Raw genomic sequence first — 26684 nt, 5'->3', positions numbered from 1 at the left:
TGCTGAAATGATGAAATCTTACCTAAGTGATTTAAAGGATTGATTGCACATCTATAATTCTTCAGGCATCAAACATCAATCAAGTCTGAGAGTAAGTCTGGATCCAGCTGCACCTGAACTCCCATGAGGAGGAGTTTGGAATGCGAGGGGTTTCTTTCTGAACCTCATGACCCAACGGGAGTGTCTCCCTGACAGTTTTGGCTGACCCTCTCGTCTGTGCAGTAAATATTCAAGTGTACCTCGCCACTGAATCTTGTTAAGCCACTGTGGCATTAACCATTGCCCTTTGTTAACTGACTGTCTCGTTGCTTCTCTCAAGCAATGCCCATGACTTCATCTGCAACATCAGAATTGCAAGAATTTATTTTTCTTTGCAGTCTTTGTTTAAGCCTTTAGATACCTCCTTCTAAAATACTAAATCCAGAAGCACTGCCTGACGGGGATGATGGAGGCAAAAGCTGAAAAGTTACCAAAGCTTCCCATTTTGGCATCTGTAACCGGGTTTGCGCAGCGGGGTGCTGGCACACAGGGCCGAGTGCGGGCGCCGCTGCGGGCAGCTCCCCCCGGCCGGCAGAGCCGCTGCCCCCCGGCTCCAGGCCGGGCCCGCCGCTGGCCGAGGCCGAGCCCCGCAGCCGCGGGGGCAGCGCCGCGGGGAGAAGGGGCTGAGAAGGGGAAAAACCCCCGCGGGGGGGAACAGCGGCGGCAGCGAGGGGGGCCGGGAGGGGCGAGCAGCAGCCCCGCAGCCCCCCGGGGCAGGGCCGGGCCGGGCCGGGCCGGAGGAGGCCGGGGGGGCTCCGGGCGCCGCAGCAGAGGCTCCCCGGCAGCCCGCGGGGAAGGGCCGGGCAGGGCAGGGCAGGGCAGCCCCCGGCGGGGCAGGCTGTGCCCCTCAGCCCACGGAGCCCGCGGGGGAGCAGCTCCCCCCCGCAGCCCGGGGCAGGGGGTGCCCGCGGGGGGCTGTGACCCGCGGGGGCCGCGCTGGAGCCGGCTCCGGGCAGGGCCCGTGGCCCCGCGGGGAGGAGCCCGGGCCGGGGCCGGGCTGCGGGCAGGGCCGGTGCCCCCGGGGGGGCTGGAGCCGGCTGGGCCGGAGGGGCTGCGCCCCGCGGGGGGCCCCGCGCTGGGGCCGGGCAGGGGGTGAGGACCCTCCCCCGGCGGGGCAGCAGCGGCCGGGACAGCGGGGGCGGCACCGGCCGCGGCCCCGGGACAGCCCCGGCCCGGCTGGGCGCAGGGGCAGGGCGGCGGCGGCGCCAGGCCCCGCCGGGTCAGCCCGGCAAAGCAGCATCGTGGCCCCACGGTGGCCTGCGCAGGAGCTGTCACACAGAGAGCAGCTTCTGCCGTGCTCCAGAAAGGCTCTGAGCTCCCGGTGTCCCTAAGCAGGGATGCACCGAAACAGCTGCACGGCCATCTGCACAGCCCCACTCAGGCATGCGTCAAACCATCCAAAGATTTGACTACAGCTCGTGAAAACATACACCAAGCAGTCAGAAAATCACTTCTTCAGGAAACTATTTGAGTGTATCTGCACAGAACTCAACACAGGCAGTAAAATTAGCAAAGAAAATCAGTAATAAAATAACATTAACAACCAATTGCCATCATAATAACAACAAAAATAATAATAATTAGAAAAACAATGGAGGGCTGGAGAAAGATGAGGAATTCATTGGGACCAAAAGGAGGATAAAGTACATCTTCCTTAGATCTTATTACTGTGAAGAGGGAAGGTAAGGAAGGGAACAACCACTGCACCTGAGTGAACTTATATTAACGTTTAGTTAAGCTGGAAGGAAAATGCAATTCCATCATAAAATAAATAGGAAGGTTCCCATCAGTTTCCAAAAGTAATGCAGCAAAGCTGGCCTTATAGCTATATAAACTTAACTATACTGCATTTTTGAAACTAAAAAAGAAATAAATAAGGTTTATTCCTTGCAACAGAGAGACTATGATTCATATGTTATTAAATTAATGCTTCTCATTATACAAAAAGATCTACAATTTATAGCCAAAGAATAGAGAACAAACAAACTCCCACAAATGTTTAATTGTGCTTAAAATGCCACAGAATAATTCGTTTTGTACCATTGAATCTTCCTATCAAATTTATTCCCACGTCCAAAGCTTGGCAAGCCAAAGTTTTCAAGTCACTGAACCTAGAAACAAAGCTAATTATCTGTTTCTTCTGTTATTCGCTGCAGGCCCAAATTATAAGGAAAAACATAAAAGTACAATAGAATAAGGCCTTTTATCTCATTTAAGAAAAGAATACTGATAAAAAACAGTCCCTCACAGGACTATTTTTTTCCCCCAAACAATTGAGTTGAAGGGATTGATGAGTGTCAACAGTACCAAAAGGTTTAATTACATGAATTTAAATCATTAGAATGTTAATGAGACAAATCATGCAGTTTACCAGTTGTATACCAACTGTAAAAAGGAAATTTCTCTCCAGTGGACCAGTGGAAACATTTCATTTGAAAACGCTTTATGAATGATAATTGCTGCTGGGAGGTGCCCTCCCTCTGAAAATAAGCAGGAATTTTTGGAGGAAGATGGCAGAGAGGATGAGCAGAGCTGTTATGGAAACGGTAATGCATTAAAGGTATATTGCGTAAAACAAAACCGTAAGACAGATTTCTCGTGCTGCTGAGACAACAGCTAAATGCAATAATGAGAAGTATCCATCTGGTATGTAACAACACCAAAAATGGCCTGACCTTATGTAGGGATTTATCAGGTTATCAGTTGTGCCTAGTAATATCAGAGAAAAGTAAGACCATTTTGGTTCACCAAAATTTGCAAATCCATGCTTATTCCAATGTTTAAAATTTGAAAATAATTTCTACATGGCATAAAATAGATTACTTTGTTGTGCTAAATACAATGAAAATTACAGTTATTTAAGAAAAAATAGATTTTCATAAAAGAAAAAAATATTTTTTTTTAAAGCAGTATTTTTTTTTTTTTTGCAAAAACATGAGTGGACAGCATTAACCAGTTGCCATGAAAAGCATCTTAAAAAACCTCAACAGCCAAAAATCAAAAACTACTATGTAAGAAATTTTTTGTGAGCTGTATCACTTGCATACATACCCACTTGCCAACAAGTTAATTTAGAAATGTTTTTTGTGGAATGCACATTCAAATGGAAGAATGAAAAGACAAGCATCTAAGACTAGGGAAAAACAGGGTATGAGGAAAAGAATGGTATTGTAGGAAACTGGTCCAGTTGGTAAGATCTAAACATTTCTGCCTGTTCTTTCAATAGGAGGCTTCCTGGATTCCAACTGTGCTTTGAGGCTTGACAACAGGAGCTGAATAGCAGGAATCTAAGATGACTCTGGCCCTGAAGATCAGCACTTCTGGGTGTTTTAGACAGGAGGATAGGCTGCTCTATGCCCACTTACATTATGGCTGCTTTTAGCTTTGGACAGAAAACACAATTTAACTTGTGTTCTCTGATCCATAAAATAATTTGTCCCTGTAGTGTTAGAAGGTGTTTTGGTTTTTTTTTTTTAGTGGTAACTAAAAAAGGAATGATACCTTTCAAAAGCTTTAACAACTAGTTGGCTAACTCTAAAGATACTTAAACATTCACCAGAGATGTGCCTAGGCATTTACAGTCTTCCTCTGGGCCTGCCTGGAAGTCCTGACAGTGCTGAAAAGGCAGGTGCTTGACTCATGTTCAATTTCCAAAATAATAATTAAATGTAGTTTTCCGTCATCTCTCTGAACTGACCTGTCTGGAAAAAAATATCTCAAGGCTTATCGGCTAAATTATATTTCCTGTGAAATAAAGGATATGATGATAGCTGCATTATCATACACTTAGCTCACCCAGTTTGGTAAGATTTTCCTCTGCCTTTCCAAACATCTAAGAGAAAGGCAAAGCCCCACCAACACCTCATGATGTTATACGCTGTGTTATGTATATATAAATAATATATATTTTTATATATATATATCTACCCCACACTGTAGGCTGTACTGGGTCTGGCTGGGATAGAGTAAACTTTTTTCATGGTAGCCCATATGATGCTTGGCTTCGATTTGTGGCTGAAGCCACGTCGGTAACATGCCAGTGTTTTGGCTGTTGCTGAACAGAGCTTGCACAGCATCAAGGCTTCTCTCTTTCCCATTTTGCCCTTCCTCCCCCAACTGCAAGTTGGCTGGAGGTGGGTAAAGGGTTGGGAGGAGACTTAGCCAGCAGAGCTGACCCCAACTGGGATCCCCAAAGGGATATTACGCACTGTATGACATCATGCTCAGCCGTAAAAGCTCAGGGAAAGGAGGTGGAAGGAGGGATGTTAATGGTTATGACATTTATCTCCCCAGTTAACTGCTACACGTGATGAAGCCTTGATTTCCAGGAAATGGCTAAATATCTGCTTGCTGATGGGAAATAGTAAGTGAATTCCTTACTTTGCTTTGCCTGCACATGCAGCTTTTGCTTTCCCTATTTAACTATCATCTCAATATACAACCTCTCTTGCCTGCCTTCTGTTTGCTCCCTGACCCACAGGAGAGGGGAGTGAGAAGAGCATTTGGCTATAGGCCAGAGTCAACGCAGCACATGCTGTCCGCAAACCTTTGAAAGGTTCACTGGGCTCGAAGAGGATGCATACACAAGCAAACACATATCTGGCTCAGTGACTACAGCACCTTCCTAGCAGAGGAAACACCATGAAGTGAAACCAAACCAAAGCAGACTGAGCTAGTCCTGGGAGCAAGAAAGAAAGTCTCCCAGCCCACTCTCTCAAATAGTAGGCTGGAGGAAGAAGTCATTTGTCCATGTTTCGTTGTCAGTCTCATTTTGGGGAAAGTTCAAACATACAAATCCTGATCAGAAAGAAATGCCTATTTGTAAAGCAAACCCACCGTATCCTGTGGGGCACTATGGTAGCCTGGGCTCAGAAGATATGCTTCACATCAACATTTCTTAATGGCTAGTCTAAATGAGTCCCTCTTTGGTAGTGCTGCTGTGTCCCACATCTAAGGGACCTAACTCTTCCTGTGCACTGGGTAAGAGCAAGGTGACTAATTTAGAATTGTCTATTTTTACAACAAGCACCTTCTGTTTATTAATCTAGTTCACATCACGCATTGGAGACTTGAAACAGCCCACAGGCACTTTTCAGTCTACTGACAGTATTTCTTTTGAATGTGTTTGGTAATTTGTCCTTTTTTTTTTTTTTTTTTTTTTTTTTGTTTTATTTTTAAAAGAAAGGAACACTAGTATAAAAGTGGTATAAAAGTGTGTAAGTATTGATAGATTGTGCTATGGGAATGAATCATATTGATTGAACATGTTGTCACTAGTGTAATTGCATCTGTATTTAGGAATTTTAACACCATAGCTGCAGAGTACCCTGGGCACAGGTCCAGTGCTGAAAATGAGAACTGGGGCTTGCAATGTCTCTCTTGGTAGGTCTAGAGAACACAAAGTGTAAAATGTCTCATTAAAATAGAAGAAAAGCCATACCTATTGAAAGTGAGACCATAGCAGATGGTTCTGATGTTAGGAAGGAAAACAGAGACATAGAGACGATGGGAAGTCTTTTAAGAAAGCTGAATGCAAATGAACAGAGAAATTTTATTTAACTTTTCCACCCTTCTCAATAGTTGAAATTCCCAACAAAGGATTTAATTCTCTTCGGCTTTACAGCAGTGTCATTCTTCTAAACTGCTCTTGGCTGTGATCTTTACATGTGTTCTGCACATTAATTTCTAAGGTTTATGAATTGTCAGAAACAAACAAGCTGGCCAGGATAACGCCTATTAAACTTCCTCATCAATACTCTTCTAAAAGACAGAACGCAGCAATATGATTGGTGTAGGTGGATAAATAATTAGGCTTATGCATTGGTGTCATAAGAAACAGATGTGGACAAAACACGACAGATGAGAGACATTAATTAGGAGTTTAAAAAAGATAACTCAGACAATGCAAGGAGAAAAAGGAGAAAGATTAGATACTGGCTGGCTAGCTTCACACTACTTACTTTTCTGTCCTCCAATCATTTAAGCTGGTTACTCTCTATATTATGTATTAACTTGGTCTGTTTTTGTGTCCTTTATTGTCAACTGTAGTTGCTTTTACAGTCTAAAATTACAATGATATCAAATGCTTGCAGAAAAGCAGGTTTTTAAAACTTTAATAAAAACATGCATTTATAGTTAAGGTAAAATTGTTTTCTAGAAGTCACAGAAATTAAAAGACATTAATAAGAAAGCATGAAGTCATCTAGTTTGTTCTCTTATTTATTAAGAACAGCTTTCATCTACAAAAGGAACAGAGACAGGGAAATGAAGAGCTGTTTGCACCATTTTAATATTACAATGTGCATCCAGGTATCTTCTTTAACAAGCTAGGAGGGCCCATGCTGATTTAAAATGAAATATTCATATTTTACATTACCGGTAAGGAGAAAAGGCTTAATGAAAGCACTTCCCCCCCCCCCCCCCCCCCCCCCCCCCCAAGAAAGGCTAGTTTTAGTAACTTACAGTTTATGTGTTGAATTCTAAACTACAAATTATGTGTATATAATATGTTCTAATTCATTCAACTGCAATTATCATTCCTGATTTCTTCTTCTAGAAAAGAATTACCCGTGTAACTGTAGAAGACATGATTAATGAAAAGATTTATTTATAACTTCTATGCAATACTGAATAGAATTCCTGTGGGGAAGTAAACAAACTCTATATATTAATAAAAAAATAAATACTTACATAAGGGATTGTGTCCAAGGTGTCTGTGTTGACAATTATAGGGGCAGGGCTTGCCTGAAAGGGGAAAAAATACAGAAAGGAAATTTTAAAATATGAATTTAATTAATATTGAAATACCCATAATGTTACATTAAATTAAAAGTCTAAAGCCTGTTTTCCCTTTGAATTCACATTGTACAACAGAACATAACTTTGGGTATTGTTCAATCAATTAAGGATGGAGGAAATAGATTCTTAGCCTCCAAACCACAGCTCACTGTGGTCTTTCTTTTCAATTTCATTAGGGTTTGGATCACATCCTGAATACATAAAAATACATCATTCAATTTTGAGTAGAACTATAAGAAACATGATGCATTCAACTTAAAGTTAGGGGACCTTGGGGGTGAGGGCTTCAGCTTCCCTTACAAGTGCGCTTGTGTTCCAGCAAAACCAAGATGACCAACTGATCTTTACAGAGGATAAACCTCAACATTTATGTTTACACTACTTATCTGTACTATATAGTTATTTAGTATGTGTATATGCATATATACGATGATATTTATATGAAAGCTGTATATTCTGCATGGTTCATATGCACTCAGCTGATAGTCAGTTTAAAATATAGACCCACTTTAAAAAGATTTGTGAATTTGTAAAGCTGCCCAACCTGATCTTTAACTTATGGATGAAGCCCATATTCAGGCTCGTTTCCAGCCACCTGAAATGCACTAACCTCCTCTTCTTCCCACACTGGGGTTTAGTGGCGGTGACCCAAGGCTGAGCCCTGGTTTGACCCAGGTGCATAATCTTGGCTCAGGCTCTGGAGAAAACTACAGAGCTGCGAGAAAGTGTAGAGCAGAGTAGAGCCATGCACCATAAGTAAAATGTCAGAGGGCAGGACTGCTACGAAGGGATTGTTAACAGCTCAAGGACTCAGGAGAAGAGGGATCAACACGTAGTTAGAGTAGTAGAGAAAGTGATGGAAGCCACCGCTTCTCTGCCTGGCTAATGCCTGCTTGGTCAGCAAACACTCTTCAGGCTTTTTATCGGGCTGATGAACACAGTAATGCTTAGCACAGTAGCTCATTAGTTCTATTTATCTACATTGTATATTAGCTAACAAACGACTGTCTGTAGTTTAAACTTGTATAGACTGCAGGTCTCTTTGTGCATGGTAGGCACGATTACAACACTACTGAAAACACTGATTGTATTTCCATTGTCAAGTATTCACTGCAAGATTTCAAAACCTAAGTAACATAACCCAAATTAAGAATGTAACATTAGTGCAACATTTCAAATACTTTGAGAATATCAGAGTTTCTTTCCAGTTTTTCAGCTGTTATTGAAAGATAATTCTGTGTTCAAACAAATCATACATTACTGTATAACAGCTACTGATGATTAATGCCGCTGTTTCTATACAACCATGTAACCCGTGAATAAAATCTAAAAATGAAATGCATACATTTCTTGGCATGTATCAGCTATCACAGTAATCAGTTATCAGAGTTTTGATATTAAAATACTTAGTGTCTGAAAAGGTATACACCCATACCCATTTATTCTCATTGTGCCCCATAACTGGACACTTTGGAGTGAGAGACAAAAGCTGAACGCTGTGTGATTGTCATATTTTTAGCTTTAGCCATATGGAATTATTAACTATTTTCACTGAAGTTTAACCAAAGGATTTCCTTTTTAGAATCATAGCCTTTACTTGAATGAATATTTCACCTCATACATTTAAAGACTGCTACCTTTGCTACAGGAAGAAAAAAATAATTTATTTTTACAGCACTGATTTTATCTTCTGTTTATTTTTACATACGGTGAGAAGGTCTAGTACCAAATATGAGCAAAGTTTGCAATCTTCAGAATGAAAGCATCTTTCCACTGCTTTAGAAAACAGTTATTTAATAAAATAACAAACATTTTTCAGAAGTCACTTTCCAAAGCATTCTCATACTATCACCAATTGCTTCTATCCCATTGAGGAACAAAGCCTTATATCTGAACCAGATTTACCTGAAGTAAAACTAAAGAGATTCTCGATCAGAAACTAGTGATTGTGGGAACACTATAAAAAATAATATTCAGGGGATTTGGAATTTCTTTCAAACACTCAGTTACCCCTTTTACTTCCTCTTACAAGCACAAGCAGAACCTGCACGTCCTTCACACTATCAGCTGCAGTTGCTTTCAGTACTGTCGCTGCCTTGCTGGATCCCTGTATCAGTGCTATACCGCCCTGACTGAGAAAAGTTTTCTCTTACACAGAATCAGAGTTACCTTTAATGCAACTTGTTTCTGCCGCCTTGTACTTCTGTGCATCTGTGCTTGGCTTTGTCTCCTCTCTGACCATCCCTTAGATGGTTGAAGACAGCAATTAGATTCTTCCCACAGCCTCTGCAATTAAATTCTTCCCACAGCCTCTTCTGAACAAACTGAGCTCTCTTTTCTTGAATGTCCTGTGCACCAGACCCAGTCACTGTGGTGTGCACTGTCTTAGGTATCCCTCACCCAACACATGCTGGCATATTGGGGAACCTAGAATGGGACATGGTACTCCTGATGCAGTCTCACAGGTGATGACTAGATGTTCCTCAAGCCACTGCCTGGGCTGTTATTAGTGCAGCCCAGTTTGCTGTTAGCCTTCACCACTGCAGGGGCACATGGCTGGCTCACGTGCAATTTGTTCTCCACTCTACAAAGCTGCTGCCTACCCAGACTGTGCCTGGCTGGGACTCCTGCATCTTTTATTCTGTCCAGGTGCAGGAACTCCTCCTGCCTGTTGTCACTGAATTTCATGAGGTTCCTCTCAGCCCATTTCTCCTGCCTGTTGAGGGGCAACTCCCTCTGAATGGCTGTCCAGCTGTATCCCCTGCACTGCCCAGTCTGGTGTTATCTAAAACCTTGCTGACAGTGCACTCTATCTAATCATTCTGGTAATTAATGAAGATGTTAAACGGCATTAGCATCAGTATCTGTAGAAACACCACAAGTACCTTGTCATCAGTTACTGGACTTGCTGACCACTGAATCAGTTACTGAATTGCTGACCATTACCCTTTGGGTCTGGAGGTCTAGACAGCATCCCACTCATCTTCTAGTACATCCATCCATTTGCAACAAAATCATAGAATCAGACAACTGTTCAGGTTGGAAAAGACCTTTAAGATCATCGAGTCCAACACCTCTCTCTCTCTCTCTCATTCGGCTACAAACCTGAGAATTTGTGCTGAAAGCCTTGCTAAAATCATGGCAAATGACACCTACTGATTTCCCTTCATCCACAGAGCTAGTCATCTCATCACGGAAAGCTGTCAGGTTGGCAAGGCACAATTTACCCTTCGTAAATTGATCTGTCTCTTTGTAATCACCTCCCTCTGCCTTCATAAGCCTTGACAAGGCTTCCTGGAGGCACCGACCAGGATGTTTCCATTTGTTATCTTCCTACCTAATCCTGACCCCCAGGTTCTCATTTGGCCTGTCATCCTTTCCACAGCAAAAGCCTGAGCATTTAAGCTGCTCCTCTGAATAGTGGGATCCTTCCCTGCCTCGCCTTCCTACAGAGCCTGTAAAGAACTGGCTTTCAAGGAAGAACGCCTTTCAGGGTTCATTTTAACATAGTGTTTACTGTATTCTTTACTGACTGGAAGAGCTGAACTTAACTATCAAACATAATTTTCTCCTACTGAGGTATTCATCCTAATCAGACAGATGAGCTTGAGAAAATCCACAGAGCAATAGTTTCAGATGGTTATAGTGACTATAACCATTCACTCACAACTAATATCATCAGTGCATTTTCCTTTTCTGTTCCTCCTGTTCCTATCTGTGCATGTGTGGGACAGCAAGTCTGTGTGGTGATTTGGGGTTTTCTTCCCTCTCCCCCCCCTGCCCCCCCAGGAAAGCTGATTTAATACAAATATTTTGCTTCTGTCTCTCTAATATATGGTAATAACTCCTGAGCTAAAATACTGCGTTTAAGTGCAGGAAATGGAGATGATTTTATTAGTTATGCCCTGTTTGTAACTTGTGCTTTAAATAGAAGTAGGAGGCTTTAATCATGCAGAGTAGAGAAGAGAGTTTGCAACCACTGGAGAGAGCCCTACATATACTGCTAGTCGTGGAGTACACAATAGCGTCAAAAAAGCCTTGTAATCAAAGTGAAGTTACTCAAAGGATAGGTCAAGGGAAGATAGTAGCAACAGGGAGTCAGAAGGATTTTACTTCTAGGATGACGTCTCTATATTCTGAGTAAAAACACGTCACATGCACTGATTCCCCAAATTCTTAGAAAAGGTACCCAGATATCTGCACACTTCTTATAGAGGACACTGATAAATCTATCATAGGAGTTCATCAGCCCACCAAGGATACTTCCTTTAGTATCCTTCCTTTATTCACATAAAAGATGCTTTATGTGAATAAATTAACAAAAGCACGCAAAAGGGTTTCTAGATTCTCTCTCGAAGCTCTACCGTCTTTGAGACAGCACTGCCTCTTATCTGCCACAACTTATACACCTACACATATATAAACTATCTATCTAAGTCTGAGACCAGATGAGAAGAAATGGATTTCTCAAAGACAAAGATAATTACTTTATTCCTAGCTCTGCCCTTTGACCCGCTCTGCAGTCTTAAACAAGACATTCAATTACTCTTTACCTAGCTTTTCTTAGCAATAAAACAACTAGCAAAACTGGCTTAATTGTTCAAAGTTTTAAGAGGGATGATGGTTGGCCAAGAACTAAATAATCTATACATACGTTGGGACTTTTAGAATTTTACATGTCTAATTGCCTAACTTGCAGGATGAATTCAAACCAGTGGTAATTAGCTCATGAATGAGACAGCCCTCTTTTAAGTCAGGTAGCGTATAGAGGGCTCCCAGACTTTGCAATCAGATTTTAAAGATGGGAAGACGCCTTCGTGAACATATTCACAATTCTGCAGCTGCAAAATAAATCCAAACTAATCAGCAAAAGAGGGAATTTTACTGAATTTGAATGATCCTGTTTTCCCCATTCCTCATGCACTTCCCTTTCTGCCCTTATCCTTACCTATATATTCAGTATTATGTTATGCTGACAATGTACCAAGTGGGCTGTCAGCTTTATACCTACTGCTCCCTGTCCAGAACTTTTTTCTGCCCTTGACTAGAAGCAGTGCTCTCAGCTGAGCCATCTCTGTGCTTTGAAGAAAAGGCATCACACTGACAGCTGCAGTGACAGATTGACAAAGCTGGGACAAAACTTGAATAGCTTTGGGGGGAAAAAAAAAAAAAAAAAAAGGAAGATTTTTTTCTTCTTCTTCTTAAAGGACTTGAGCACAACAGACTTTGCTTCCACAAATATATATAAGATTGTTCTGCTTGCAGTGAGTCAGAAAATCTAGTTGCTTTTCCACCAAAAGCACAACTTAAAAGCAAGATGTAGTGGAAGCACTGGAAGCCAGTAGAAAGAGAACAAAAAGGGACACCCTCTAGTTCATGAACATTTACCTTGCTACCAAATTCTCTGCAGGTGTATGACATGACTTACACCTCTCAGACAAGATGAACTTTCCCTCTCCCATGAGTGCCAGCATTATCCAGATTGACTGGTTTGACTTACAGCATTCACAGTTTTATATATTATCCATATTATACTTGATTTCATTCTTTTTCATTCGTGACTCCTTGTTTTAACCGTTCCTACTATGCAGTGCTGTATTCAACACCAGACCATGAAACTACTTGCATAGGTATATGGTAACCATTTTATAAATAACAAGCACAGCACATTACTTCTTAACCAGAAAACATTAAAAAAAATAAAAAGTCATCATTTTTAAACTATCTACCTATATTTACAACTAGCTGTGATTTTAATTTGACTCAGAACTGTCAAATGCTTGTTTTCCTGTTAAGAAATCACCATGATTATCTATATTACCACATTTAAGTAACCTCAAAATAAAGGTGGTAAAATCTAGAATAATACAACAGTGTATGTATTAACATTTAAAAAGTTGAGTTGCCAGTGGCTTATTACTATCTTTTGCAGACATTTGACTCTGTGGACTGTACATCACAGTTAAGGGCTCATCTTTGCAGGTAGCCAGCCCTAAATTCTGAAACACCCTCTGGAATTTTTATTTCCTTTTTTTTTTTTTTTTTTTTTTCAGTTTTATTTTACTTCAAAATGTTAGTATTCTAGATCTTAATAATATGAAGTGGAGCAGCCTCTGTATTTGTACATGAATAGAGCACACTGCATCACTCAGATAAAACGTGTCAGACTGAGGTCTTCAGAAGATAACACTGAATTAGTTTAAATTAATTTCATATTTTCAAAAGTTCCTTTCACAACTGCAAGAAATAGATTTACATTTACACACAATGGCAGGAAACATTAAACAATAATTTAGATGTCAAAACAGTAATTCTCTGACATGCTATGAGGCCTCAAGATCACAGAACACACAGAACCTTTCGTCTGTTTACTACTGAATTACAAACTGTAAGACTGCGAAGGAGAAAAAGTCATCTGCTTGTTATTAAACAGAAAATATAAAAGATAGGGAGCCTCTTTGAACATCTAAAGAATGAATTTTCAGCAAACAATCCTACCCCTACTTAGAGACATAAATCAGAAGTCAAAAGCAGCTTTGCTTGCAGGCTGCAGCTTTCAAGAAAAGAAGAAAAATGCCTCAAGAAATCCTTGAGACTTTTCCCTATGTATATAATGCAACCTCATATAAAGCGATTTAATTTAAGGATAAATCATACCTTTCAAAGAAGGTGGCCTTTGTTTTGGGCTTGGGGCTTTGCATTGTTTTTTATTTAATCTGCAGGAATAACTTCCTATTTAAAAATGTGTTAGCTGTGGCATTCTTTAAGCAAAACAGGATTCAGACCTAAGTAAAAGCTACCATGTTTATGTGGATCCACAGCCTGCAAGAGGGAGTGGCAAGAAAGCACCTGTTTACCGTTGTTGAAGTTTCACCTGTACTGAGACTGCCTATTAGCATTTTGAATTAGCAATGATTAACATAATGGTAATTTTTGCCTGATATCAGATCCAGTGAAGGACACAGAAATGTCAATGCGAAAAGCTCTGTAGAGAATGAGGGATAATTATGGTACATCTGAATTTCCAGTGAAGATATTATTCAACTAAATGTCATAAACCATTAGATTTTGAGGTGACAACTTTCCTATTGCTAGACAGGGTAGATTAATCTGTCCCATTCTAGGATGCCAAATGCCATACTAAGACTCACACAGAGGTCCCATTATCACATCTCTGCTGACTCACAAAAGAAATTGTTGCAACACGTCTTACACTAGTGCTCTAGCTTTGAACAGAAATTTAGGGCTAAATCCTGGCTTTAGATACACCACTTCAGCACGTGTTCATGGCCTTTTGAAAGTGAATGGGCAGTAACATTCATTTATTATATAGATCTCTGCTCTGATCTCTGATCTGATCTCCCCTGTGCTTCAGAACTTTCCCCAAAGTCGGTGTCAAAGCACATCTCTTAGGAAAATAACAGCTTTAACCAATCCAGGCAATGGCAGTTTCTATGTTCTTAAGTCTCAATATGGAAACTTTAGAATCAAGAAGAAAAATGGAAATACATCCCATATGGTCTTTTTATAAGTGTATTATCTTCAAAACTCTGACATCTGATATGTGTACATTTTTTTCCGGATTTTATGTTGTTCAAATGATTTTATAAAAATATGAAATATTTGAAAAATCTTGCCACTACAATAAATATTAGTGGAAAGACAGACTGCAAAAATAGTGTTATGGAGTGATGCTACTGAAAACATAAGAGCTAGACTAACTTACTTTCTACTATGCAATTACCGAAACAGGTTACATCTTCCATTTTAAACATCTTAATGACATTCTACTACATCTATCAGATCTAAAAATTTATGGTTTAAAGTCTTTGCAATAACTGAAGTTAACAGTAAAACACTGATCTGCTTCAATGGAGTCAGAATTTAAGCTAGCATTTTTCTACACAGTATTAGTTTTACTTTTCTCATGGCAGGATTTATACAGCATGCCTGCATTTAGCCAGCAGCTTTGTGAAAGCAATAGTAAGCAAAAATAATTTAGAAACAATTAAAAAATTTAATATTCTTCTTTCAGATTTTTTTTTGTATGTTATTTTTAAAGCGCATTAGCTAAATATCCAGAAATCAAAAATCCAGGAAAAAAAATTTACACAAGATGCTTATGCTATCCACAGAGTTGTTAACAATGGCAAATGGTCTCACTGACTTGAGCATTTCCATTTTTTCTGAAGCGTTAGCTACTGAACTTTTCTACAGTTTGCCTAAGCATTAACCATGGATTGGTGCAGATTTTTTATAAATCAGTGTAAACCTCAAGAAGAGCTGCACAACAAAAAATAACAGGAAAGTAATCTCAAATACCTGTCAAGTTCTTTTAACCTGAAAATATATTAATGAGTACATAAAAATATTTTCTCTCCAAGTGGATTTTAAACTTCTACAGAAACTATCAAGACTAAGTGACAAGTGTGTATGTGTACATATGTATGTATAAACAGACACCTACGTGCATTCAAACATGCACATACACATGTAAGCACATAGACATAGGAAAAGAGCATGTCCCCAGTTTTTAGGCATCCTATTTGACCCAGCTGCATGCTGCCATGCATGATTCAACCTTGATGTGCACAAAGATAAAACTTCCAGAGAGAGGAAGACAAAACCAAAGCAAAAACCACACCTGTTATTTCCCTCTTCCCTCTTCAAAACTGAAGGGTATATCACTCACTTTTTGCTTTGAAAATCACGGTATACCGAGTTCACAAAACAGTTAATCCAGTCTCTTATTTGTCACATTTTAAAGCCTGAAGTACCTGCAGGTTGAGTATATCATTTATTCCTGCTTGGAGATTTTTATAACCAGCCGCAAAACCACAGAAATAAACGGATTAAAAATTATAATTCAGATGAAGACAACAAAAAAGAAAGTGAATGTGAAACTAAATGTGAAATGGGGAAGTTACTTTTAACAGAATTCAGTATCTATTCAAGAGGTTTATCACAACATAAATTCCAAAGAATGAAACATCAGTGTTCAGGAACTAATCAGTTATATTGAGCAGTGTATACAGCAGCCCCAAAATAATGGAATCGCTGCCGAGGGTGGACTGGTGCTACAGCTAAAACTCTCCATAGAGAGAAGAGAATTAGAAATACAGAAGAAAGTGTCTAATAGAGTCTTAGGAAGGTTCTGAGGCGTAACAGAAGCAGCAAAATCACCACTGGTCCTGTTTCAGCACTGAAGTTGCCAGAAGAGCTGGGAGTTACTGTGGTCCATAGAATGCATCAGCTTAACTCACTGATTCTGGCTAAGTCTGAGTAGGAGCAAAGCTATTTTGCTGAATCCTTTCACTTAACCAAGGCATATTTAACTCTAGGAAGAACTTAAAGAATTAAACTTGATTTTGAATATCTGCAATAAACTCAAAGTCAAATTGGTCTGTACTGGAGCAAAGAGGGTTTTGATTTTTATGTCAATGGAAGTAAACTTCAAACCTAACGTTCTTTGGAAAAGTTTTAATTGATGTCCCAGAGTGTCCCTTCATGTCCCAGAATCACTATGTGATGAATAAAATTAACAAAATAATTCCAAATATATCACTCGCTGACAGTTCATTTCAAACCCTAAATCACTGCAGGAGCACTGCACTCATAGTACGTTATATCAAAAGATAAGAAACATCAGTGTGTAAAATGAAGCTAGCCAGGGTTTGGGGTAAGTCAGGCATGTTACAGGGTTTTGCCTTATGTGGCATGGAGACACCCTGTTACATAAATTACAACTATTTGGTATTTTACTATAGGACTTGCCAACCATTTTTCATCTCTGTTTTCTCACTGACATCCTTCTGCCTGAGAGGTTGGCTGCTCGGTGGGTGACTTGCAGGACAGCGCATGCCAGAGCTGCCTCTTTTCCCATGATCTTACCGACTGTAGGAGCCGGCGGGAGCATGGCTGGCTGCCGAGCTTAGCAGGGACTCTCCTCGTGAATCTGTGTAATACCATCAGGTCGTTACTGAAAAAAAGTGAATGGTCCCTTTAGGACGGTGCAATCTTTTTTTTTAGGACAGATGGTGGAAATATATGCCATTTTCGTTTTGGTTTTAGGACTGATTTCCCTCATAGTTGACAAATTTACACAGAGGGAAAAAAACCCCACAAATCAAACAGTCCGATATCTAGACTTTGGATCTAGTTATTCCTTAATCTGGCACATTCAAGGGCCTCTCAAGGAATATGCCCTACTGAAACACAAAGATCATATTATACCTGCCCGCCTTCCGCCTGGCACAAGCAGCAGGGCTTCGGGAGGAAGGGGCTCGGCGGGGCCTCTGTGGCACGCGGCCGGGGCTGCCCCGGGCTGGGCCCAGCCGGTTGCTACCGGCTTCACGCCAGACCCACGGCGGGGCACGGCTGAGCCAATCAGCAGAGTGGGCGGTGCCCCTGAGCCAATCAGGTGTGGCGCATGGCGCCCCTGAGGAAGCGCGGGCTGTGGCCTGCTGCGGGGGAGCAGGTAACCCCCTGAAGAGACTGCAGCCCATGGAGGGCCCATGCTGGAGCAGAAGAAACAAGTAATAAGAGGAAAAGGGTGAGGAAAAGGGAGGGGCAGAGATAAACCACCATGCCTTGACCCCAAACCCAACCCCCTGTGCCACCCTCACCTCACTGGAGGGATGGAGTGTGACCTGCAGTGGTAACTAGGAGGAGGAGAGGTGTCTGGAGTGGAGCTGAGTCTGGCAAAAACCACTTTCCCTGAAGTGTTAATTTAACTGTTTGTCACCTTTGTTTCTCAATACCCAAACTCAATAATAAAATGTTTGTGTTAACTGGCAATAAAGTTAAATTCCCTAAGTCAAGTCTGCTTTGCCTGCAATACACCTGTTCTGAAATTTCACTGTAGAACAGACATTTCTTCAAGTACCTTTTATTTATTCATCCTATTTTCAGATAAATATACGAAACCTGTATTGGAGGTGAGACTGTAACAACAAAAGAAAGTAAAAGAACAAGGTTATGAAAGAAAATATTGACTTGAGTAGTGGGAGCAACAATGAGAAAGTAGTAACAGTACTGCAGCCACAAGGAGAGTTAAGTTACCATGTAAAAATAGAAACACATGAAGTAGCAACTGATTACTGTTCATAGAAGACCTTTCCACAGAGAAGGAAAGCTATACCTTCTTCTCCTAACATATAGTCTATTAAGATGCTATTGCTGTCAACCTCTTAAATTCTTAGAAATAACATTTACCAAAAAAATTCAAAACACAAAATCAATGCAATGTGGCACCATAGGTTTGTAGAATAATGAAACAGTGTAAAGGGGCTGAACTTGAGATGAGTAGGAACAGTGCCATAAAAGTAGCTCTACAATATGTCATTGCTTAAGTAAAGAAAGTGCCTGGGGCCATTATTAAGTTTGGGAAGCCCAAACAACATGACTAGAGGATGATAGTCTTTCAGAGAACTTGTATAGGACCTTAAAAATACACTTTAATTAAATCAAAATTATAGGCCTGGAAAAAAAATTATGACAATTCCTGTCAGGAAGTGATCAAGGGAAAAGCATACTCGTGAACCTAACAAAATTATATTAAGGATGCAAATAGGTGTATCAATACTAATAATACAGACCTAAAAATTTGAACTAAAAAGGAAGAAGTGTCAAAAAAAAATTCTTTGATGTTATGACTGATGCTGAGAAACACTTCATACCAGGAGATTATATTTGCCTGTTTTTCAACAAATATTTGCTATTTTTAACGTGGGAATATTTTTCAATTTCATGCCAAGGGCAGGCAAGCAGATTTTATACACTGATACAACTGTGTGACAAATTGAACAAACTATAGTATAATCTCCCTAGAGGAGAGATAGAGGCCTTATTGCCTAAAACTCTTTGTATAAACTTAGACTAAACACTAAAATACTTACTGTAGGCACTACTCACATTCTGGCAGATGGGCAACGTGACCTGTGAGGTCTTTCCCCATCTTTATATTTTAGCATTCTGTCATTTCTGAACAGTGTTGTTTTGGCTAGAATTGGATGCAGAAACACTGTGTAAAAAATTATTATCTTAAACTGAATTAAAATAGATTTGGGAATTTTAATAGTGACTTATCTAGCAGCAAGTAACACGGCATTTTTACTGATGAGGCGCTCACAAACAGTAGCACAAGGCACTACTTTGAAATATGATTGTTCTTAGATTATAGGATAACTTTTAGTTACTGATTTCAAGACATACTTTCTGCTGTGTAAAACACAAAAATCTAGGATGCTACTATTCAAATACATTAAGAACAGCGACCTGGACAGGACTAGGAAAATTCTGCGCTCTCTGGCTTTACTGTGTGAATGTGTATAACTAAAAGCCATTTATCCCAAAAATGAAACCACCTTCCTTTCACACAAAGACAACATTGACCTCTCAACTGTCAGTGTGTTGAAGAATGAATGTAACAATCACAGGGACACAAACCCTGAAAACTGCCAGAACTGATCTACAAAGATTGAGAAGGCGGGTTTGCAAATCAGTTAGGAGAACTTCAAACGTCACAACAACCTTTCATGCATTTACACGATCCCCCAAAACACTGGAACATTAAATGGTTCATCACACCAAGGCAGCCTCTTCTTCTTCTTCTTATAATAATAATAATAATAGCAACATCAACAACAACAGCAACATCAACAACAACAATAACAACAAGCAGCTCCTGGATGTCTGTCTCTGATATGATGGTGGGTTTTTTTTCTCTGGAAAAGCTCCAGGAGATAACTTTCAGAAATAAGCTTTGATTACTGTTAGGAGGGAAAAAGAAAACATTCCTGACAAAGCAAGCAGTGGAAGTTATGTATATATCAGGTGCCAGGAGAGAACACCTGGAAAAGGACTAAACATAGCACTTAGTAACACAAATGGAGCTGGCTGCTTAAGGCAGGATGTAAGTAGAATATAGTCATTGGAATCAGAGCACAGTCCTGAAAATACACAGATTTAGGAATTCAGGTTTCCCTTGCACCTTTGCAACAGTGCTTCAACCTCCAAAACGAGCCCAACATCTATCTCAAGCAATTGACATTCAGCCACGAGGCAGCCTTTACCAAAGCACCCTTTGGACAGATCCAGTCTCCTCCTACCCTGCCATTTAGACACCGATTCCACCCTCCAAATGAAATGGAAAATTTTCAAACACACCCCCCTCATCCAGTAAATCATGACGCCTGGCAGAAATATCACATTTACCATTCTCAGCCTGTTGTAAATCCTGACTTTCGCCATAGGACGTCTGGGGAAAATTAACACCTAATCTGATGGTCCTTTCCAAAAGCTAACCAACTTCACAGGCAGGTGCACCAATTCTGAGTACTAACACACAAAAACCCCACTGCAGACCTGACCCTGATACTAAATAAATGTTTGGTTGGGAGGACAAGAAATGGGAACATCGTGTGCTTCAGAGGAACGGGAGAAAAATGACATAGAAAGTATTACAGCAAGAACAACACAGAATCTACGGGAGGCACCAGGTTTTTTAGGGCAGCCGTAACAAGGAGAAATCAAGACTCTAAAGTTAAAGTCAGCCTATCCTTCACATGCTACTATATGCTTTCTGACACATTTTGAAATGTCTTTTTCGGTTATAGCATAAGATCTCTACTCATACACAAACAGGGGTCCAAGCATCTTTTGCTGTCAGCCCATCTGGTGTTTGAAGGCACTTAGTTTTGCTCATTTATTAGTTCAATGCTGAGCTGATGTAGTTAGTACCTTAATAATTGATCTGGTTGTTGGTAAGATACTTAACAGGTCAGATATATGTCTCTTCTGCACAATATTAGTATATTTTCATTTAAAGATATCCCATCAAATTTGTATTTCACATGAAATGAAGATACGTGGAAGAATGCAAGATATTGTTTTCTTTCCTCTCCAGCATGCTCTGCCTGGCTTACCTAACCCGGTCACCAAAAGCATCATCCTGCATCTGCTACTACATATGGGAAAACAAATATTTGCAGTCCACATGACACTAATGTAAGTAAAATGTTTTTTCAAAATATTTGAAAGTCAAATATGATTAAAATTAGTAACACATATTGATGTAAACATAGAAGAGATCAGTACACTTAATTGTTTTATTCACAGTCTACAATATCATATTACTGTATGTCATTTGGCAATAAGCAGTAATGCCCATATGTATTCATTAAATGCAGTTAATAAATAGTCCTGCACTTAAAAACTATATCTCAGTTATGTAGTTTTATGGAAGTAAGAATCGTATGTAATGTAGCTATCTTTATCATAAAAGTAACAATAAAATAGAAATATTGGCACTATCTTTTAACTCCAGATGTATAGAACTGTGCATTTGCTCCCCAGAAATCACCAGTTTTTATAAAAGGCTGTTCTTTCCCACTCACCCGTTCATCAGTAAGAAACATAGAAGACCTATGGTCAGAGGTCTAAGTACATTCAGCTCGACAGAAAGGTTCAGTTTAAGCCATCCCCCCACCCACAAAAAAAAAAAAAGCAAAAAAAAAAGCCTACTCTCAGAATTTAAATGTTAAAAACATGCCTTATTTTAGAGTTATGTTACAGTTTTCCTTACCGGGACAAAAGAATCAAATGAATCTTGTTCCCGATTTTCAATAGCTGAAATTGTTTTCAACCAGAAGAGATAGCTTGAAATATCAGACATTTCAGAATGCTCCATACTGAAAGCTGCAAGATTAGTAGGACTGAGGTGAGACAGACTTGCAAAAGGAGGACTTTGGCTGTGTTACATAAAGTTCTTAATTAGATCCGTGGTACAAATTACTATCCTAAGAATAAAAAGTTAATCAAAAGCCTTATTGGAAGGATAGGAGGGCAAGATTAGAGCAGAGACAGCTGTTTCACTTTGGGATAATCATGCAACTGCCTAACTAGATGGTGTTCCGCTATTCAGAAGTGAAAATACATGTGTGGAAATTAAAATGTTCCTTTTGTGTTACTCAGGACTAAATTGTTCACAGCTGGTTTTCGTCAGTGGGACCCAGGGGGATCTCCCTATATTTATACTCCCATGCAGTAAGCACCTAACTCTCAGACCCCGTTAAAATCACAGCCAGAATATGTTCATGAAAAGAGGGAAAATTTGAAATGTAGTGAATACAGAATTGGTGAGAGAAAAAGTCTTGCAAGGACTTTTGGTGACAAACCATAAGAATCAACCTACAAAGATTTGTTTAATGCGACTAAATGCAAGAAAACTACAGTATAGCGATGGATGATTTTGTATCTCTCCCAAAGGATGCTATTCCAGCCTGCATTGCCAAAGAAATGATGTACAGCTGACATCTCTCTTCACCTCTTCAGGTTTATTTTACCTGCACTTACGGGTGGCATTATCATACTGCAGAAATGACAGGACTTCCATCAGTGGACAGACATGTGTTGTTTGTTTTTTTTTACCCATGATAAAACCCAGAGCCTACAGAAATCTTGGAGTTCAATAAGATCAGGATTTTAGTGATGACGCCTTTTTGGGGGCTGACCTCTCAGACAATTCACACAAAGACTGACATTACACAGATTTTGTGGAACTAGATGTCACTCTTTGCAAAAGAAGCTCTAAAGCAGATCTGAATGTCAGACTTGCTAGGCAGCCGTGATGAAATGGAAATATCAGGTATTAAGGATGAAATACTGGAAATAACAGTTCTTATATTCCCCAATTCCCCACCTTCTCATAAAAATGGATTTCCAAAAGGAAGTAGGAAGTAATTATTTGTGGAGAGGGAGAAAGGGTGAAAGGAGAGAGATTGAAAACTATGTAGTACTAGAGACAAGGGTAGAAAACCAGTGGCCTTAAACAGTATGTCCTTCCATGTATATTAAACTTTTTCCTTTTTGTCTACTATCAACAATTCATTTTAGGGCTCCAAATACTCGTGGTCAAAGTTAAATGAAAAACAATATCAGAATGATCAAAAATATTTGAAAAATCAAGTGAACTTTATCAACTATTACTGATTAAAAAAAAGTCAATAAAGAAGAAACATTAAAAACCCTTAAAGGTTTGTCTGGTTTAGAACAAAACATTTTATTTAAAAAAAACGTGAAAGCCTTTCACACTGCAGTACAAGTATGTTTTTGGTGAGCAGTATCTTAACAATAACAAAAAAAATCATATAAAATTTTTCAAAGAAAAAAAATGTAAACCGCCTAAGGTAAAAACTCATGTTTTTTCTAGGCAAACAAATTTCTGAAAAGACCTGAAGACTTTGCAACAAAAGTCCGTGTAGTTTTGCAGAGTGGAGATGAGGAAAGGGAGATTGAAAGCTGCTTCTCCCCTCCACCCCCCTTGCTTTGGTTAATAAGAAAATTCTACACTTATTTAAATCTTCCAAAAAATACTTCAGTATTAACTAAAATGCAATAACCCTGGAAAGCATATTTCAGAAAATATCTTATTTGACCAAATGAACATGTTCATTTAGTGGAAATTCTGCAATATGTGAACCGTATATACCAAGGAGCAGGTAACTTTTCCTTTCTTTTAAAACTCCTTCCGTAAGCATTCAGTACGTTATTTAATATAATGGCTTGGATAGAACTTTGGTTTCACCCAGTACAGTTTGTATCACCTCACAACATGCTCAGTACCATTTCTTCCTCTAGAAAAGTGGGATATTTAAAAGTAGGAGCATAAATAATCAGCCAAATCATCAATTTGAGTAGCTGATGATTAAACTGTTATCTTTTAGGTCATAAAATGGATCCCTTCTTGTGAAAATGGTTACAGGTAGTTTGTTTGTTATATTTCTTAATGAGCTTATAAAATAAAGTTTAATTTACAGAATATGTTGTCCTGTAAATTGGAGAGATCCAAATGGACCGTGACAGACACAGCTGAGCCTGTCAGCCAAGCTGGTGACACCTCTGTGAAAACGTTTTTAATAAAAGGACAGAAAATGCCTAGGAGGAGGGAATGAGGGAACAACTGGACCAGTACAGGAGGAGGCACTGCACGGCAGAGAAGACTCGTCCCCAAAGAGGCTGTAGCCAATGCATCAGCCCATGCTGAAGCAGGTGCTCCCCCAGAGGGACTGCAATGATGGAAGACCCACACTGGTAAGGAGGAAACACGTAAGAAGAAAGGAGCAGTAGAACAAGAGTATGAGAAGGCGCAGCAGGGACAAACCGCTGTGTTCTGACCCCAGCTTCTGTGCCACCCGCCACCTCAGCAAAGGGACCGAGCATAACCTGCAGCGGTAACAAGGAGGGCATAGAGATGTCTGGAGTGAAGGTGAGCCTGGGAAAGCAGGAGGAGGGTTTTTTCCCCCCCCCCAACTCTTTTTTGTTTCTCAATACCCAATGCAGTAATTGCGTATTTATATTAATTGCCAATAAATGAAGTTAAAGTCCCCAAATGGAGTCTGTTTTGCCTGTGACAGTAATTGGTGAGCAGCTTCGCTATTTTGGAGTTCATGAGCTTTCCCAGTCCCGTTCTTCCTATTCTCTCCCTGGCCCTGCTGCACGGGCAGTGAGCGAGCAGTTGTGTGGGTGCTTGGCTGCCAGCTGGGGCCAACTCACCACAAACTGACCTACGATACCTCCCCAATTAAAGCACATTTGAGGAGAGTTTCCAAAATCTTCAAAAAACAGTCTTATAGAATACCTAAAGCTTTTCCAGTATCTGTGAAAACCACTACAGACACACTATTCCTCAGGTCGAGACAGTGATGACAAAAACTGAATAAAGAACTTGTAACAAATAAAGATCAAAGTATCACAAAAGCTGATGCATCTACATCAAATACAAGTTCATACAGTTTATACACAAAGGCACAATTGTCCCAGGTACCCCCTTCATGTTTTATAAAAAAAACAGCATTCCAGGTTCCTTTATGCCTCATATGTGTAATGCCATTTATAATACATATTTATTTCTATGAAAACAAGTACTGCTATCAATCAAGTAAATGTTAAATAATTCAACCAGTAAGATTACTTTTCATCATTTGATATAACAGATCAGCTGGGAACATCCCACTACATCTCCAGCAGAGAATTTTAGAAATTATTTAACTGTATCTCACCCTTTTTTCATCTCTCCAACTGGATTATTGCCTTTCTATGAATCATTAAAATATTTAATTTTGAAAATAAATTTTAGTAGAGAATAGCTTCTACAAATCTTTGTTGGAGTTTTCTGAATGCCATGCTTACAAACCTCTAATACATTAAGAACAAATGACTGAAGTAACGAAGTGGTTCACTTTTAAGTATTTTACATTAGAAGGTAAGGACAATATTGTTCATTTGTATGTGCAATCGTACATGCAATTGTACATGTGGGTGTATTTATCTAAGGCTGTAGAAATGCCTGTGCTGTTTAAGTCTGAAGGGCTTTGGTGGTTGTTCTTACCGGCTTTTCAATCTAAGGGAAGGAAGAACAGTATAGTGATGGCTAAGTTCCAGCCCGGAACTCTTGCATCACGATGGCTGCAGTTTTGCATCCAATAATCAGAGGCAGTAATACTGCTTTATAATACTGTCAGATTAACTGAAATCCTACTTGACTAACTTTTCCCACTAGTGCTGCAGTAAAGATCAGTCATTGCAGCAATTCAAATTGACTTCTGTGGTCTTCAGACTCCTTTGGTGGATTGATTCTGAGTGCAAGATATCTACAATAATACAATTTTCTTTCCTTCTCTCATCTGCCAGTTTTGTTACTGTGGTTTAAAGATAAATGAAAAACTATAAATACATACAGGAGTAGCATTTTCTGTGTTTGATAACTTTGAAAACATCTTTTTTTTTTTTTTTAAATCCTGTCAATTTACATATCAGATTAATATTTTTTATGGGTTTTTCTTTGTTTTCTTTAGTTTTACATAGAAAGGGAAAAGACAATAGTGTGAACAACAACAACAAAACAACAGAAAACTAATCTATCAATCTAGTTGCAGATTAGACTACTACTTTGGTCTCAGTTCAGCAGGGCACTTAATTTTTGGGTTGACTTCAGCACTCACAGTATTGCCACTAATGCCAAGTCCCACTAATATAGACTGTTCCAGTGTGCTTAGGGAGCAGTGTTAAGCACTGTGCTGAACTGTGGTCCACAACATTGTCACTTTCCTCTCTACCAGCATGGCTTCTTATTGAACTTCTGTTTTTCGGAAGTCCCTGAAGTAAAATATTATTAAGAAGTTTCACCTGTCTTTAATGACTTCTTTATATTGTTTTGTTCTTACATTTTCAGTGTTTTCTCCTCTTAGTCCAACTTTACTAGTTTAGTAGTACAAGAAGAGGTTAAACTCTGTTGTCCAGCTCTGCACAACATCCCAGCAATGAGGTCAGCTCAAACTGCTGATCCTGCACTGATGGAAAGGCTTGAAGATATAGTGTTAGTTGAGTAATTGCTTTGTACCTCCAAACCAATATATCCATCACTCCCAGAGCACAGCCCTTCCTTTAACAGAAGTTTCTCATAGATTGAATGAGTTGATGCAGTCTGGTCCACTGTGGCAAAGACTTCACTACCCACTGGAAACCCTTCTTCAGTAACATGAAGAACTACTTACTTTGAAAAGATGGAAGTCCTATCAACATACATAGGCTCATGGATCCAGGAGCTCACTGAGATTCCCAGCGTGGGGACTGGGCTAGATGCAACACCTCCATGGTAGCCACAAGCAGCAAAGGCCCTTGAAGGTCCAATGGCGAACAGACTCCAGCTACCCTTCCACAAAGATGGGTTAGCCAAACCCCAGCATAAGTCAGCTAGAAATTAAAGTAATTCAACAAATAGCACAGGTTGGTCCAGTCTAGCTGTTGTCTGTAGAACTAAGCTATGTTAAAGGTGTTAAAAATGCAAA

The 26684-nt window shown here is 39.8% G+C and overlaps 1 protein-coding gene across 20 annotated transcripts in view; it reads right to left on the bottom strand.

Annotated features, from left to right (window-relative positions):
- Positions 1-26684, bottom strand: part of DLG2 (discs large MAGUK scaffold protein 2) — a 1040325-nt gene that overhangs the window by 417758 nt on the left and 595883 nt on the right. For 19 of the 20 annotated variants that reach the window (XM_055702908.1, XM_055702907.1, XM_055702910.1 and 16 more), the window contains one exon: positions 6730-6783. In XM_055702908.1, coding sequence (XP_055558883.1) covers positions 6730-6783 — 54 coding nt within the window. Of the gene's footprint in view, positions 1-6729; positions 6784-21421; positions 21530-26684 lie in introns of those variants that run through there. The other variant, XM_027798937.2, reaches the window with a different exon arrangement.

This window comes from Falco cherrug, chromosome 2, assembly GCF_023634085.1.
Source record: "Falco cherrug isolate bFalChe1 chromosome 2, bFalChe1.pri, whole genome shotgun sequence".
NCBI lineage: Eukaryota > Metazoa > Chordata > Aves > Falconiformes > Falconidae > Falco > Falco cherrug.
This window is presented reverse-complemented; position numbering and strand designations above follow the sequence as displayed.